Below are 17461 nucleotides of genomic sequence, written 5' to 3'. Positions count from 1 at the left end.
TCTTCCAGAAATAAAAATCAGTCACATCAAACTCATTACATTAAAATTCTATAAACTCTTTAAATGGCTTGTTGTTGAAAAGACAAAGGAAATCCTAGTCTCACAACCCCACTCAGGTAAATGGGATTTGAACTCTAATGAGAGCCGGGAAGCTAAGGCAGCCTCCACCAACTATACACCTTCCTTCAGCAAGTCCCTGATGGTGGTAGGGGCACCTTGACCTTGTGCAACGGGATCCAGGGCTCTCTGGGCAAAGACCAGTTTCCCTGGGCCTTGGGACCTACCAGTGATGCAGGTGGGGTTCGGGAACCCTGTGGAATGTCAGGCAGCAGACTGCATTTGGGGAGCTTTTCATCTGCTGCTTCCTTCTTTCTTTCTTTCTTTTTTTTTGAGACGAAGTTTCGCTCTTGTCGCCTAGGCTGGAGTGCAATGGCGCGATCTTGGCTCACTGCAACCTCCACCTCCCAGGTTCAAGCGATTCTCCTGCCTCAGCTTCCTGAGTAGCTGGAATTACAGGCTCCCACCAACACACCTGGCTAATTGTTGTATTTTTAGTAGAGACAGGGTTTCTCCGTGTTGGCCAGGCTGGTCTCGAACTCCTGACGTCAGGTGATCCACCTGCCTCGGCCTCCCAAAGTGCTGGGATTACAGGCATGAGCCACCGCACCGGGCCTATCTGCTGCTTATTTCTACAGGGCAGAATGCCTTCTTCCATCTCAGGACAACAAAACAAAAATAAACAGATCACTGAATGTGTATTCAAAGCTTGTTGTCACAGCAGTAGATTAAGGAGAATAGGAAAAAACAAACAACGTTGTTTGTCTTTCTCTTTGGATAAAACGACAATGAAAAAATAAATGATGGATTTCTGAAAGTAATTACACTTACAATGATACCACAGGCAGCCCTTGTAATGGCTTTGCCACATTCTGTTTTTTGCTGCTATTTGGGGACCACTCGGTTTGTTAGCATAAAATCATAATTGTATTTTCAATTTGCTGCTCTATCTATTCCACTGTCAGGATTTGATACACTAGAGTGCTTTTATCAAATGAAAGTTGGGCCAGAGAGAATTCATCACAAGGATGGCTCTTTTGTACTCACGCATGTTTCCATCAATGGAGTCCAGGTGCGCACACACGGATTCATTTGTACCCACCCCAACAACATGCTCAAGACAAGGCTGATGGAAAATGTTGCCAATTTCAGTTTCCAGCAACATGCTCAAGACAAGGCTGATGGAGAATGTTGCCAATTTCAGTTTCCACAGGGAGAAATGGAGCCATTAAGCCTTTGGAACATGGTGATTTTATGTCTGAACATGAAGCTCAAGATTTTGGCATCTGCAGCTCCTGGTTCTAACTTTCCTTTGCAAGCCCAGGGAACTAACTGCCCTTTGTCATCAGAAGAGATCATTTCACTCCTTTATTTCCTGAGGCCTTTTCAAGGTGAGTAGCCCTGGACACAGACCTCTCATGGAGAAGAGCTTGCTTACAAATGAAGTTACCTGGGTCTTTGTAGATACTGAGCACACCCTTGAAGTAATGAGGTAAAAATCTTTCCAGTAACAGCAGCACATCTTCCAACTCTTCAAGAATCCCCACGAGCAGGAAGTTTTCATTCACGTTCAGCTTTGCTCTCTCAAGGGCCCATTCACCAGGCTCCCTTTATGGATATAAAAATTTATTTAAAATCAGAGATTCATATTTGAAATGTAGCAACAAGATGCTGACAGTTTACCCCCTCTACCTCCCACCTTCACTTGAGTAAGTCCAAATCCTGTTTCCTTCAAGGACCAGCCCAGGTGTAGCCCCATCCAGAGCCTTCCCAGTCCTTCCAGCTGGTGTCCTGCCCTGCTCACTGCTCCTTCTCTGTCACTTTCATCCGTGCTTCACGCCAAGCCCAGGGCCTTGAATTCAGAGGCCCTGCCTAAGTATTGTGGACGAATGAATGCAGGCACAAGCAGTTAGGTTCTAACAAATACTAATCAAGGGGTGAGTAGAATGGTTTTTTAATAGGAGGACCAAACTGAACCAATTAAAATAATTTAGGAGTTTTGAAATATGGAACTTACCGACATCGTATTTATGTAGAACTCAAAAGATGTGTCACGTCATGCCTCTTAATCATCTTATTCTTTGGAAGAGTTAAAGAGGAATCTTTGGACTTTTGTTTTGTTTTATTTTGTTTGTTTAGATTGCAGAAGGAAAACAGCCTAATCTGATTTGTAGACCAGCTCTCTGAACTGACACTAAGGCGAGTGAGAAAAGTCCAGGAGTGGGGCTCCAGGCCTGGCTGTCATTTATCATTTGGGGGAATTGGGCAAGCCAGGGTTCTCTTTGGAAAAACGGTAATAATCACCCTTACCTAGTTCAAAGCATTGTTGTAAAGACTGTGCAAGGTGATATGATGAAAGAGTTATAAAAATCATTGTATGTGTATCAAGGTGTGGTGTCATGAGTCACCTCTCCAAGATTAGACAATTTAAAAATCTGAAAAATACTACACGATTTAAAAAATACTTTAGGGAGTTCAAATCATGTTTCCTGTTATAAAGATATTCACTGTGATCAGCAAGTGAGTCATCCAGCCCCAAATCTTCCCAATACCTGAAGCACTAAATGTTAACCAGGAGGTATTTGTTATTGAGGCAAGGGTCGGGGGGCAGGGCAGAGGCCACCTGGACTCAGGGGGCTTATGGTGAAGTCAAAAACTAACACTCCTAGTTCTGTAATTTGGACTATAAGCAAGCTCTTTTGTTATGGCAAATGAAACAAGACAGGAATAACAACAATACGCCTAAAAATGAAGCAGAAGTCATAGCATAAGCAAAAAAGGACAATGAATGCGTTGCCGGTGTAGAAGCAGCAGTTCTCCTTTGGCCTTTTCAGAAACACAAGGACCCTCTAGTTAATGTTTCCTTTGGGGAATAATGTCACTTCTGATAGCAGGGGTTGATTTCCTACCAAGCAAATATAATGCTTCATTGTTGCTGCCATCTCTTCTCCAGGCTATGACATTTGTCTAGCACAGTAGATTTCAACTATAGCTACACCAGAAGCATCTGGGGAGGCTGCTACACACGAGACTATGATTGGGTGAGGGTTCTTAACAAGTATGCAGGGGTGCTGATGCAGGACCTGGGCAGATCACACCCTGGGGGTCCTGACTATCTGAGTAAGTCACTTTCTAAAGAAGGTTGTGCCTTCAAGTAAGGTTGACAGGTGATCATTATAAAACACTTTCTTCTCTGCCTACTAAGTATATCCACTATGGGATTGGGGTGTGGGCTTCCAGTGTCTCAGACCCAGTGACACATGCCACGAGGGCAGGTTGTTGGTTAAATCAGTCACTGTACAGGAGCAGGCTGAGTGTTTGCTCCCGGTCTTCACAATCACATTTTATGTGACATTTTGTCATTTTATCCAAAGAGAAAGACAACATGGGATGAGTAGTGACAAGTATGTTTTATGTATAAACAAGGGTTTGGTTCCAGTTACAAAGCTTTATATGGTGGTCTCCTGAGGCCTCTGCAGACCCTGATTTTAAAATTTCATTATTTATAGGACATTTGGAGTCTCAAATATTATCTTGAAAGATTAATAGTAAACAGGAACTGAATTCCAGAAGGTTGAGAGACCAGGGATACAAAAGATTCCCGCCGAGTGCCAGGCTGGTGGGGTTCTTGCCCTTGTTGTGCGTATGTGCATGCCACGAGCCCGCTTTAGCCCTTACCTGCATCTGGGATGCTGTCCACAAAAGTACGGAATGATGTAAAATAACCTGGGGTTGGAACACTCAGGATAGTTTTCAAGAATACACTCATTGATATCCTAGAAGAGAAAATACAGCAGTCAGATGTCTTGTAGTCTCTGTAAGGCTCTATCAAATGATACACAGTTTAAGTAAAATTCATGATTGAATTACACAGGCACGCCTTGAGAAGATGGAGAGAATTCATAGATTTCATGAGAAAACTTTTTTGCCTCCCAGCATCCTGCTCCACTGGCCAGGCACACACAGGGCTGGGCCATTTTAGAGAGTGCACGCTCTGTTGAGTAAACTGCACCTCAGCACTTCCTGGTGACTCCGAGTCTTAAGTTTGGTCACAGGCCTTGGGAGAGCAGTGGTACCCACTGTGCTTTGTGGTGGCGCCACCAGTTGCCAGCCAATTTGTACGTATACCGTTGGCAATTAATAAATGTTTGTTGCATGAATTTAGGGCTTCTCTGTGTATCCATGCATCCAACAACTAAGTACCTACAATAGTCTCATAAGAGTTTGCAAACTTTTGAGGGGTTGTAAAATCATTTCTAACATTATATTAGCTTAAAAAGTAGCGGGATGTTTATATACAGACACCTTCTCACTTTCAAAGGCAACAGTTGTGACTTCCAGGTTTTCCATTTCTCTTATATGAGGTTGGACATGGTGTTTCTGAGGGCATTACCAGAGCTTGAAATGGCTTGGTGGGGGTAAGGAGAAGGGCTCAAAACCCACCTTTATCAAGGAAGATTACATTAGACATTCTAAATAAGACATGCCTGCTTCTCAGGTATTTCTATGGAGAAAACATAACTCAATCTACAAATAAACCAAACAGCTGTAGGATGTTTTTCCAGACACAATATTGGCAAGGCAGATTAAGACTGGACACAACTCCCAAATATGGTTGATGAAATTTATGAGTCGGTAGAAGCTACTGTATCTGATATACAGGTGTAGGTGTAGGTGTTTAGGTGTGGGTGTTTAGCTAGTAACAATTTTTTTAGTTCAAGTTGGGAATGAGAGAAATATAATTTATGCTTTTTCTTAAAAACCATAATCCCCTCATACTTCTTCAGTTTATATACCAGTTAAGTAAATTACACAATTACAGTAACAAATTCAACGGAAATAAACAGGATCTGCAAAAAACACAATTGAGAGTACTCAAGCACTTGAGTTAACCGTGAGAGGCGGAGGTGCAGTTTCCAGAGAGGAACATATGAGAAGCGAATGGGGGGGCGCATATGTCCATCCAGCCATGTGGTGAAGGTGATTAAGAGCATCTCATTGTGTATGAAAACCCGTTAAAATGCAAGACACCAGACCTGAAATACCTGTCTAAGAAGAGTTTGACGCTGAAAGATGTGTATATATATATATGGATATTCATTACTGCAATGAATTTATTTATTACACAAAATATGGCAGAACTTACATGTTCATGAATGGGGGATTGGTTTTAAGAGAAATTATGGTACATTCACACACTGAAATACTGGATACCTGGAAGGAATGAGAAGGATCTGTGTGTTCTATCCTGAAAAGTCTTGGATAAATTTTCAAGTGAATAAAAGTAGACTACAGGACAATATAAACATGTAGGACAATATAAAAATCAGCATGTTTACATAAACACAAAAGGATCTGGAAGGAGACACAACACATGATTGAAAGCAGTTTTTTCTGGTGGTTGGCATAAAGGAAGATGAGAATATACTGAATTTTTCCTTTATTCCTTTTTTGAAGTGTTAGCTTGTATTACAAAGTATGCATCTTACATTTATTGTGAGAAAACTGTACAGAGACTTACACACCGTGAAACAAACCAAAGCTTGTGTGGGCAGGTGCCTGAGCTTTGCCTTGAGGATGTTCTGAGCCCCCTGCCCCCCTCACATTTGAGGGTGTCCTCTGGTAGTTGGTCTCCCCCTGGAACCTGAGCCTTTAGTCCGAGGGACCCAGTAACCCTGGTGGCCTCCCTCTGCAGCAGTGGCAACAGGGAGGGGGCCAGGAGCTGGGTGAGAAGCAGAGCCTAGGGTAATTCTGGCCAGGGCCATGTTCATCTGCTGAGGTTGAGATTTCACAAAGAAGGACGGAGTAAAGCACAGGGGAAATCCAAAGAACTGTCACATACGCAGTCAGCCCCCCAGAGTCCTGCATTAACAGGAGGAGCAGGGCACCAGAGACCGCCAGAGCCTCCTACAGAGGGTCTCATGGCACCCGCTGCTTCTCCAGAGCTGCCCTTGAGCAAGTACTTGTGCGCTTATTTGTTTAGGTTGTAGGTCCCTCAGAGCACAGACTGTTCACTGCGTCTCCAGTGCTCAGCACCCTGCCTGGACAAAGCAGGAGTGCAGTAGATACTGAATGAGTGAGTGAATAAATGGCAGAAGGAGAGAGACAAGGCACACAGCTCCAGAGCAAGAAAGGAAGCAGACACCTCTTCCATTTGCTGACCCTTCCAGGGTTTTGTCCTCAGCAACCCCAGGCTCGCAGGAGTAGACAGAGGGCATCAGCTGGTTGGTGAGGGGAGAGCAGAGGAGGCACCAGGGCCCAAGAAGGCCACTTCCCTATTGGAATCCACAAATAACCTCACAAGGTCAATTTATAGGAAGACATAAATTCCTAGTTTTAAAAGTGCAGTTAACAATTCTTTTCTTAGGCCAAGGCGCATCCTGGGGGATTTCAAAGAGTTCCATTTGAGCCCATTAGGTTGATGAATGGCATTCATCACAAACCATCTATGGCGATGCTATAGGAGGATATAAATAAAGATGACTGGACCGGAAGATCCAGAGGAAGCAGAAATGAGCTGAGAAGCCCCAGGCGTGGAGCTGCCAACTGCTTGGCCACAACCACAATAAATGGGGATGCTGCTGCCTGGCAGCCTGAGGACCAGGGGCCTGCAGGAAACTGCTCCTGGCACCTCCTACCCAGTCCACTCTTAGCAGAACCGAGACCTTCAGTGAGCAACATTTCAGCCTCCTGGGAAACTAAATGAGACCAATGAGCTGCACTTACAGTGGCCTGTTCTGACGGATGCCTTTCAGTCTCCTAGGACCATTTGGTTGCCCTGGTGTTCATGATTTATCTTTGGTCTAAGATTTATTATCCTGCATTGTTTTACAATCACCTTTCAATACCAAAGTTCTCTCAGCACATATATTTTCTAAATGATTATGCAACTTCATTTTTTCCTTCCATGTAGTGCTTCTAGGGTAAGATTGCTTTTTTCAAAAAAGAAGAAAAAAACACTTAATATGGATTTCAAACTTTTCTTTAAGATTGTCACTGCACTGATGACTTTAGTCAAGCCAGCCTGCTTGCCAGCACTTGATCTACGACTTGCTCCTCTGGTTCCTGAGTCTTGGCACACACCATGGGCACCCCTGCAGTGCCCTTCCCTGCCAAGTCTAGCCCTTTTTATCATTGGGTCTTAACGTAAGACCCCACGCTGCTCAAGATTTTGCATTATTAGGGAAATGAGATCATCTCTCTGAGTAAGCATTCCAGATAACTATGAGAATCCTTTTCATTGCCAACACTGTACAAAATTAATCCATTTGTGTTGCAATGTATTCTAAACTGTACTATTTTAAAAACCATATGCTTTCCTCGCTCTAGATTTTCTTTGTGGGTTCATCTTCTTCCATTCTGATCTTACAGCAAAATCATCTTTTATCCACTTGCTCCTGTAATGTTTCCACCAGATGGATGGTGATGGGTGACCCTCATCTTTTGAGTCTAAACGGCCAGCTGGTCTCAGAGGAAACGCCAGTCACTGCCTCCAGTTCCAGAGAGTCCTTCCTGAGGCCTCTCTCACCCTCACTCCCACACCCCCTCTTCAGCCCCACAGGATGATGACAGCAGCTTCTCAGCCAGTAGCTCTTCCTTCCACCTCTCCTCCCTGTGTGCAGCCTCCAGAGGTGCCCCACTCTGCACTTCCTTGCTCTCCTTGGAGGACTCCCATTGACAATGCAACAGGGATAACAATGGGGCACCTGATACAAACTGTGAATTCCCTGCTCAGACTCCCAGGGCATTTGATACGCAGGGCCAGGAATCTGCATTTGAAAGAACCTCTGGTGACTCTGAGAGGATGGTCACTCTTCATGAGCTGTCTGTGTATTAGGTAATTCATCTCATGCCTTTGCTCTTCCTCTCCCTTGCCACCTCCCTCCTCACCTAGTCTCAATAGCAGGCCCAGGTTTCTGGCGGGGAGAGTTAACATACTCCAGTCCACCTGGGCTGGTGCTCACTTGGGTCCAGGAAAAGGAGACAGATGTGACCATGGGCTTCCTTCCATGCTGGCCATTCACTGCCAGCCACATCTGGCAGATGGGGTCCCTGGGACCAGGGACCCAGGGCTCAGGTGCCACATCGCATACTCTCTTCACTGTTGGCTGGAACCCAAATGTCTCCAGGAGTGGGGTCTGTCTGGAACCTCATCCATCAGCTGGGAACTGGCACTCTAACCTAGTTCTAGTTCTTAGGCTAGATCTGCTCCCAACATTCCCTGCCAGTGGCCAGGATTCTTTCAGAAGTGGACAGACTTCCTCATGGTGCCCATGAAAGGACATCCAAGCTGGCCTGAGTGCTCCTGGCATCCCGAAATAACCTTCCCACCCACCTTGCAGGGGCTCCTCTGTGTACCGGCACTTGCTTCACCCACATGAGGGCTTGCTCTAGAGATGAGACACTGCGCTGGAGGCCTGGACACCTCCTACTCCCTCCCCGTCAACGAATTTTCACAGCCCTGCCTCCTTCTCCTCACTCTGCACTGCCAGGCCCATAGGCCTCTCGTCTGCTTCTGCCTGAGACATAAAACTGCTCTTTTATTTCTCTGTACATCAAGAACTAGACAACTGCTTCCTCTCTTGGATTTCTAGCTTTAATTTTAGAAAGGGTGGAAGGAAGAAATTCCCAGGTAGAGTTAATTTTATCACAAAAGGTGAACTTAGAGATGATTCATATTTTACTTATCCTTTTATAAGACAGCACCTTGTCTGAAAGCCACTGAACTGAAAAAAGACTTCTTGGTGTTTTTACACAGCTCCATGCTTGAAACATGGATCAGTTTTGTCCATATGGCCCACGGCTTTCAAAGACAGGATTTCTGGCTGCTTTCAATAGCAGAATCCTTAAGGGGCCATATGCAAAGTTCCCTGAATGAGGAAAAGGAGATTTGGGTGATGGTCTCAGCTCCAAGATTAATTAGCTGGATGTCCTCAGCTAAATCGTGCCATCTCTGAACCTCAGTTTCTCTCAGCTACATAATCTCAGTCGATGAAACTGCAGATGGATGTACCTGGTACCAACTTTTTTTTTTTCTCTTTTTTTTTTTTTGAGACAGAGTTTCGCTCTTGTTGCCCAGGCTGGAGTGCAATGACGCGATTTTGGCTCACTGCAACCTCTGCCTCCTGGGTTCAAGCGATTTTTCTGCCTCAGCCTCCCGAGTAGCTGGGATTACAGGCAGCCGCCACCATGACCGGCTAATTTTTTGTATTTTTAGTAGAGGCAAACTCGAACTCCTGACCTCAGGTGATCCACCTGCCTCGACCTCCCAAAGTGCTGGGATTACAGGCGTGAGCCACTGCGCCTGACAATAACCAACTTTTAAGAATAGTTTTATAATCTCAAGATCTACAAAAAGTGGTAATTTCTTATATACCAAAACTTACGAGTTAATACGAGGCTTTTACTCTGCATTTATCATTTAAACTTTTTCACCTTTCATGAACGGCAGAGAGAGAAAACCATCAAGGCTGGTATCAGACAAACCTCAGTTCAAATCTTGGCTGTACCTCTTGTGAGTTGTGGAGTCTTTGGCAAATGTTCACTTTTCAAAAGCTCAACTTCTTCATCTGGTAAAATGAGGACAATAATACTTGCCTCATAGACCCTTTACTAAGATTAGAAATCATTTATACCAGTTACTTTACCTGCCACTCACCTGTTAAGATTATGCCATCTTTATTATACCTTCAGCATTTCAATTCCTTTTTACTTAATCTTATATTCAGAAACACCATTCCTGGTGATTCTGATAGTTTTTTTTTTTTTTTAAATAGTGACTCTGGCTAACTCACAGAAAAAACAGAGAGGAAGAAAAATACGGAAACATGTAATGTGCTATCTATGTCAGTCAAAACAACAATACAATTTAATGGAAACACAAACGGTATTATGCAAAATATACCACTGTGGAACTTTGGACTTCTTATAGCTCATCTTACTCTGCACATGATGCAATGTAACATGACGATATAAAAAGCTCTTCTTCAATGTGGATTTAAAATTGATTTTTGGAGCCAGTCTTCACACACTAAAAATATGGATATTATGGAAAAGGACGGTTTCTTATGCTGGCTGTGTTAGAAGTGGGAGAGAGAAAAATGACTGTCATTCACCATTGAGGCAGTACCCAAATCCTTGACCCATAAGTGGACCATGGTAATCAGAGTACAAGTTTAATGGATTAAATGGAATGGATGTGGTCTAAGCTAACTTTTATTGCCTCATACACTCTTCCTTGGAAAAGGCTTTTTTTCAACCTTGTAAAAAATTTTGAGCCAGAACCAGAGGAGTCAAACAAGACTTTTTAGTGAGGCTTAATGGATTTGAAGTGGCAGATGGCCAGATACCATCATTCTCCCATTGCATGCTCATGTCTAGCGTGAATCACTGATGACACACTCTAGTTGAGATGGGAAGTGTCCTTCAGAATTCTTCTCAATACAGCCATCCAGGAAGCACTAGCATCAGCAGAGAAGCATGTTGCTCTCCCTGTTGTAAGCACAGCTTGCGATATTGGATGTTTAATATCTGTGGCATCTACCGTAGTGGCTTTGTGGTCCTTCACACCACTTCTGAGTTTATGGCTATGTGTCTGATGGCAGGATGGCAGGTAAAGAATTTCTGGATAAGTGAGACATCATGGTACATTTACTTTAATTATTTCATTTTTTTTCATATGAGTTAAGTAAATCCTTAATAAACAAACTGGCTTTAAAATTATTGGGAAAATAAAAATGGAAATGCCTTTTAGTTTGTTTGTTTTTTGAGACGAAGTCTCACTCTGTCACCCAGGCTGGAGTGCAGTGGCACGATCTCAGCTCGCTGTAACCTCTGCCTCCGCCTCCTGAGTAGCTGGAATTACAGGCACGTGCCACCCACACCCAGCTAATTTTTGTATTTTTAGTAGAGACGGCGTTTTGCCATGTTAGCCAGGCTGGTCTCAAACTCCTGACCTCAGGGGATCCACCCTCCTTGGCCTCCCCCAAAAATAGAAATGTCTTTGGAATTGTCAGCATACATGCTTTTTGGGGAGGTATCTATCACCTCAAACATTTATTCTTTGTGTTACAAACAATCCAATTATATACTTTTAATTATTTTAAAATGGACAATTAAATTATTTTTGACCATAGTCACACTGTTGTGCTAGCAAATACTAGGTCTTATTAATTCTGTCCAACTATGTTTTTGTACCCCTTAACCCTCCCCACTTCTCCCCCCCGGCCGCCATTACCCTTTCCAGTCTCTGGCAACCAATCTTCTACTCTCTATCTCCATGAGTTCAATTATCTTAATTTTTAGCTCCCACAAATAAATGAGAACATGCAAAATTTGTCTTTCTGTACCTGACTTATTTCATTTAACATAATGACCTCCAGTTCCATTCAACATGACCTCCATGTCTTGGCAAATGACAGGATCTCATTCATTTTTATGGTGGCATATCTACATTTATTTTAGCGAATATCCTTACTCATTGGGAGCACTAGTCCAGTGGAGCTCTTAAATTCTGAAACTAAAACACTTACGGACACAAGAGACCAAACATTTTTTGAAGTCATTAATTTGGATTCCAAGAGTGTGAGTTTCCAGTTTCTACTGCATTGAACTAAAGACAAAGAAATAGTCACAGGTTTTTTTTTGTTTTTTTTTTTTGGTTGAGATGGAGTCTTGCTCTGTCTCCCAGGCTGCAGTGCAGTGGCGCGATCTCGGCTCACTGCAACCTCTACCTCCCAGGTTAAGCAATTCTCCTGCCTCAGCCTCTTGAGTAGTTGGGATTACAGGCACGTGCCACCACGCCCGGCTAATTTTTGTATTTTTAGTAGAGACAGGTTTTCACCATGTTGGTCAGGCTGGTCTTGAACTCCTGACCTCGTGATCTGCCTGCCTCAGCCTCCCAAAGTGCTGGGACTACAGGCATGAGCCACTGGACCCGGCCGAAATAGTCACAGTTTTATGCTGAAATGTTCCATTATAAGATGAAGACCAATCTAGTATCCAGCTCAGTTTTCATTAGATTTTTGGTAGGCTCTTTACAATGAACTACAGCAAAGTTTACTAAGCATTTGAGATGCCTGTGGGCAGGACCCTGTGGAAGCTGTTGTGCCTCTCCCCCAGAAATATCCCTGCACTTCTTCTGGTTAACACGGTGCCACTCAAACAAGGAACCACGGTCTTTGAGGTTCAAGGGGTTTTGATGCTTTTCAGAGATGTGCAGCCCACAACTACAATGGTTTCACAGTCTGGAAAATACGTGGCGTCTAACCAAATAAAAATAACACATCCTGATGGAGTCAAACTGGCTAATAGACAAACTTGTTGCTTCTATTTCTATAACAAAATATTTATCATACTTACATTCCAATTCAGTTATAGAGATTAGGGAAATTGTAGTACATGTCATTGTAAATAACTGCAATCATTTAAAATGTTTACAAAGAATATGTAACAATAGGAAAAATGCTTATCTGAGAAAGTCAGGATAAAATTATATATATAATATGACTACAACCCTAGTTTTTTTAAAAAAACTTATATTTTAAAGATAAATGGGAAGAAAATAAATTAAAAAAATTTAAATGATTGGATCTGAGATGGTAGAATTAAGGATTTTCCCCTTTTTCTATTTTGGTCTTAAAATCTTATTTGATGTATATGTGCTATCAAAAAAAATTCAAAAATGTTTGTCAAAGTAATATGTACATGTCAAAAAAAGAAAAAAGGTATAATGAAAGCAAACTGTCCCTTGTTCTATGCCTCTCTGCCTCTCAGATGTGTCCCTCGGAGGTTAAGAATCCCATTTAGCTGGATTCTATGTCTGACTTGCTTGTTTTACTCCCTCGTTTTGCTGAAGTAATTCCTCAAGTAACTTTTTGCTTTGCTGTTTTCTAGCTTATAAGGAATTTTTTGCTAATAACGTTCTCAATAACTTGCAGGTGATATGTGTGTGTGTGTGTGTGTGTGTGTGTTTTAACATCAGAGAAGATTGTGTGCTCTTTAACATTTCTCTCTCTAACCCTGATTTTCTGAAATCTCACTATGGTAGACCTAGCATTGTGCTGAACACTTAGCAGGCCCTTTTAATCTGCGGCCTCATGTCTTTCAGGCTTAAGATATTGGTTTGTGTGTGTGTGTGTGTATGTGTTTAAATAATTTTCTCTCCTTCGTTTTCTGCATTCTTTAATTCTAGTTTTCTAATTGGCTTTTGAAACTTGAATGATCTTTTATAATCGTTACTCTTTCATCTTTTCTTACTCTGTCGTTTTGCTCTTCTAAGAGATTTTTTGATCTTCCGTGTCCTTCCACTGAATTTTTGATCATGACAATCATATTTTAATGTCTAAGCATTCTTTCTTGATGCATGCTGATTTTCTTCTTATAGCATCCTGCTCTATCTATGGATGTGACATTTTCTCCAATCTCTCTGAGGAAACTAAGTAAAGCTCCCTCTTAAAGCTTTATTCTTTTTCCTGAAATTTGTCTCCCTTAGGATTATTGTTTCCATTTGCTTATTTTAGCCCCTGTCTTTTAAGGTGCAGTCTTTCTTCAAATAGCTATGGATGTTTTCTTGTCCATTCGTATTTAATGATGAGTCAGGAAAAACCGATGGAGAGCTGTGCTGACATTGGTAGCGTTTATCAACCAGTGGGCTGCACCATCCTGCTGGTGACTATTTAATGGCCAGGGTGGGAGGTCTTTTCTCAGGAAACATTCAAATACTTTGGGAATGAATCAATTTTTCACCCAGTAGACAGCTGCCGGGTGCTGGGCTTTCCCAGGTAGGGATGAAATAAAGGGCTTCTCTTCCATATAGACATCTCCAGTCCATCCTTCTGCTGTCAGCCTCTTGCTTCATCCATCGTCCCTGGCATTTCCAAATAAGCCTGGAGTCTTATTCAGCTGTATTTTCTCCTCCAAATGCACTCTAGACTGTGGCTTCCTGGCCCAACTTTATCAGTTACCAACATTGTATGCCTTCTCCCAGGTTCAAGGGTTTCAACCTTGTTTTTCTGCTCACTGTTGCGTGTCTGACCCTTTAACATGTCCTTATTATCATCTTAAGGGTTAGGAGAGAATTAAGTGCTGCCCACTTGCCTTCTTACGCTAAAAATTGTCCAACAAGGGCGAGTTCCACCCACCTCAAGCACATACACCATGAATCATGTACAGATGGAGAAACTGAAATAAAATCAATGCAAAGGAAAACTTAATGGCAAACATCTAAGACCTTAGAAATACTGATTGAAAATCCCTGTAACTTCAAAATGGAATCTTATCTTTTGACTCAAACATTAATGCAACATTTTAACATGTTAAAATGTCTATAAATATTAAAAATGCTTTATTTTTTGCAACATAAATTCCTGCCTCTGTGGGAGATTTCAATTTTTCTCCCTCAAGGCTATAGCAAATTGGCAGGAAAATCTCTCACTAAATAAGTTAGCTCATGGACTGCACAGCAAAGCACCATAACCAGCAGCAACAGTTGGTGACTTACCAGGTGTTAAGTAAGGTAATTTCCTTACCCTAACCTTACTGCAGCAACAGTTTATCTCTTAAAGAAGCCAGGAGGCAAGTTTAAATAGAAATTTGTGAGTATGAGCAACATGGGAAGAAACAGACTAAATAAATAGATCTGGGCTCTCACTCCACCTTAGAAAGAAAAATGAAATACAAAAATGTAAGACAGCAAGAGGAAGCAACTGGCCTCTTGGTTTTTCAGGCTCCTTTGCTCCTTTGTGCGGGGGACAGATTGGCATCTCTTTCTTACAGCCAAAAAAAAAGAAACCTTGGCTTAAATGTTTGCCCAGAGGTTGGGTGCGGTGGCTCATACCTGTAATCCCAGCACTTTGGGAGCCCGAGGCAGGCAGATCACGAGGTCAGGAGATCGAGACCATGGTGAAACCCCATCTCTACTCAAAAATAGATAAATAAATAAATAAATAAATAAATAAATAAATAAATAATTACAAAAAATTAGCTGGGCGCAGTAGTGGGCGCCTGTAGTCCCAGCTACTCGGGAGGCTGGGGCAGGAGAATGGCGTGAACCCGGGAGACGGAGCTTGCAGTGAGCCGAGATTGAACCACTGCACTCCAGCCTGGGCCAAAGAGTGAGACTCCATCTCAAAAAAAAAACAACTGGTCGGGTGTGGTCGCGTGCACCTGTAATCCCAGCTACTCAGGAGGCTGAGGCAGGAGAATCGCTTGAACCTGGGAGGCGGAGGCTGCAGTGAGCCAAGACCACACCACTGCACTCCAGCTTTGGCAAAAGAGCGAGACTCCATCTCAAAAAAAAAAAAGTTTGCCTGGAATGACATCTTGATCACTTTTTGGAATGTTTAAAAAACAGTAGTTGAATGCATGAAGTTAGCCATGATTTTGTGATAGAAGTCCAGTTAAGAGAAGTCATTCATTCATTCTCTCTACTGGAACTTGAAGTTCCTAAAATCATTCAGAAAAACCTGTCAACTACAGACAGAAGATAATAAATGAGCATAACATACCAAGACAGAGACAATGTTTACTCTGTGGTTATGGAAAGTGGGAAAAATGCAAAATGGAAGCTCAGTTCAATATTTATGGCATAGAAATCAAAACCACAATGATATACCATCTCACAACAGTCAGAATGGCGATGATTAAAAAGTCAAGAAACAACAGTTGCTGGCGAGGCTGTGGAGAAATAGGAACATTTTACACTGTTGGTGGGAATGTAAATTAGTTCGACCATTGTGGAAGACAGTGTGGTGATTCCTCAAAGATCTACAACCAGAAATACCATTTGACCCAGCAATCCCATTACTGGGTATATACTCAAAGGAAGATAAATCATTCTACTATAAAGATATATGCATGCAAATGTTCACTGCAGCACTATTCACAATAGCAAAGATATAGAATCAGCCCAAATGCCCATCAATGATACACTGGATAAAGAAAATATGGTACATATACACCATGGAATAATAAACAGCCATAAAAAGGAACAAGATCATGTCCTTTGCAGGGACATGGATAAAGCTGGAAGCCACTATCCTAACAGCAAACTAACAAACATAGGAACAGAAAACCAAACACTACACATTCTCACTTAAAAGTGGGAGCTGAACAATAAGAACACATGGACATAGGGAGGGGAGCACATACTGGGGCGTGTCAGTGGGGTTGGGGAGGGAGAGCATCAAGATAAATAGCTATTGCATGTTGGGCTTAATACCTAGGTGATGGGTTGATGGGTGCAGCAAACCACCATGGCACATGTTTACCTATGTAACAAAACTGCACGTTCTGCACAGGTATCCTGGAACTTAAAATAAAATTTATAAAATATTATGGTATAGGATGAGTGCAAGAAACACCCACTGTGAGTGGACTGCAGGTGGTGGTCCTGTCCAATTGTTTTCAGTTAGTTACAAGGATCTCTTTGGCCACAGTGGGGACCCTCCTTGAGGCAACCCTCTTCAGCCACCCTCAGGTCTGCACTGCTCCCTCTTCCAATCTGCTGCTGTCCTGGGTGTGATTGTGTTAGTGTGAACCTTGTCATTACTGCCTTTCCCCAGTCTCTTGAGGGCCTTTCATCCCTCAGTCATCTGGGGCTCTCTCTGGCTTTCTTCTCTGATTCCCATCCATCAAACATGGCTCTCAGCTAGGTTTCTGGTGGAAATGAGTTCATAAATTAATGCACATAGAAGAACAAATAAATAAGTTATCAAGCTCAATGTGCTTCCAAGAAATATTTGCATTTTAGTGGAAATCAGTCCTTTAAGAAATGAGGTCTAATGGTGGTGGAGAGAGGGAGGGAGAGAAGAAGGAAGGGACTAACCTTTATTGAGTACCAATCATTTTATTCAGTAAAAGCTTGTGGAAGGAATGAAAAGTACACTGGAGACTTTACTAATTCTATCTCATTAAATGAGCAAAGTTCGGGCCCACTGTCAATTTGGTGAGAGGCAGAGAGACACTGTTCAGGTTGCGTGCCCTTTGTCTGCTCAGAAGGCTCCCAGAGGTCACCTTGAACTTCCTGTCAGATCCTGAATTCTTCTCCAGCTTCTGGAGTCTTCTTTCCTCTATGGCCAGGGCTGCTCAACCCTCTCCAATTCTATGGCTAATCCTGGACCCAGAAGAGAGGGATGTAAGGAGTTCCAGGAAAAGGAAACGTCAACATACACAGAGTGTCTGTTGGGGAGGTGCTGGATGGGCAGGACTCCAAGACCTCCTGCCCTACCCAAGCCAAAAGAGCTCTGCTTCACCTAGGTTTACATATTGGGTTCTCTGTAAGGCTTCATTTGATATAAAGGTTCTAGATCTGAGAATCATTGCTCTAGGCCAGCATGCTGAGGCTCAAGACATCTGATCACCAGCCTGGGCAACTAAAAGTTGTCTCTACAAAAAAGTTAAAAAA

At 42.6% G+C, this 17461-nt stretch overlaps 1 protein-coding gene across 1 annotated transcript in view; it reads right to left on the bottom strand.

Annotated features, from left to right (window-relative positions):
* UST (uronyl 2-sulfotransferase) overlaps nucleotides 1–17461 on the bottom strand; it is a 329509-nt gene that overhangs the window by 53692 nt on the left and 258356 nt on the right. Inside the window, exons 6-7 of the mRNA XM_024248956.3 lie at nucleotides 3736–3833; nucleotides 1508–1665 (exon numbers count right to left, since the gene is read on the bottom strand). Coding sequence (XP_024104724.1) covers nucleotides 1508–1665; nucleotides 3736–3833 — 256 coding nt within the window. The remainder of the gene's footprint in view (nucleotides 1–1507; nucleotides 1666–3735; nucleotides 3834–17461) is intronic.

This window comes from Pongo abelii, chromosome 5, assembly GCF_028885655.2.
Source record: "Pongo abelii isolate AG06213 chromosome 5, NHGRI_mPonAbe1-v2.0_pri, whole genome shotgun sequence".
Lineage (NCBI taxonomy): Eukaryota > Metazoa > Chordata > Mammalia > Primates > Hominidae > Pongo > Pongo abelii.
This window is presented reverse-complemented; position numbering and strand designations above follow the sequence as displayed.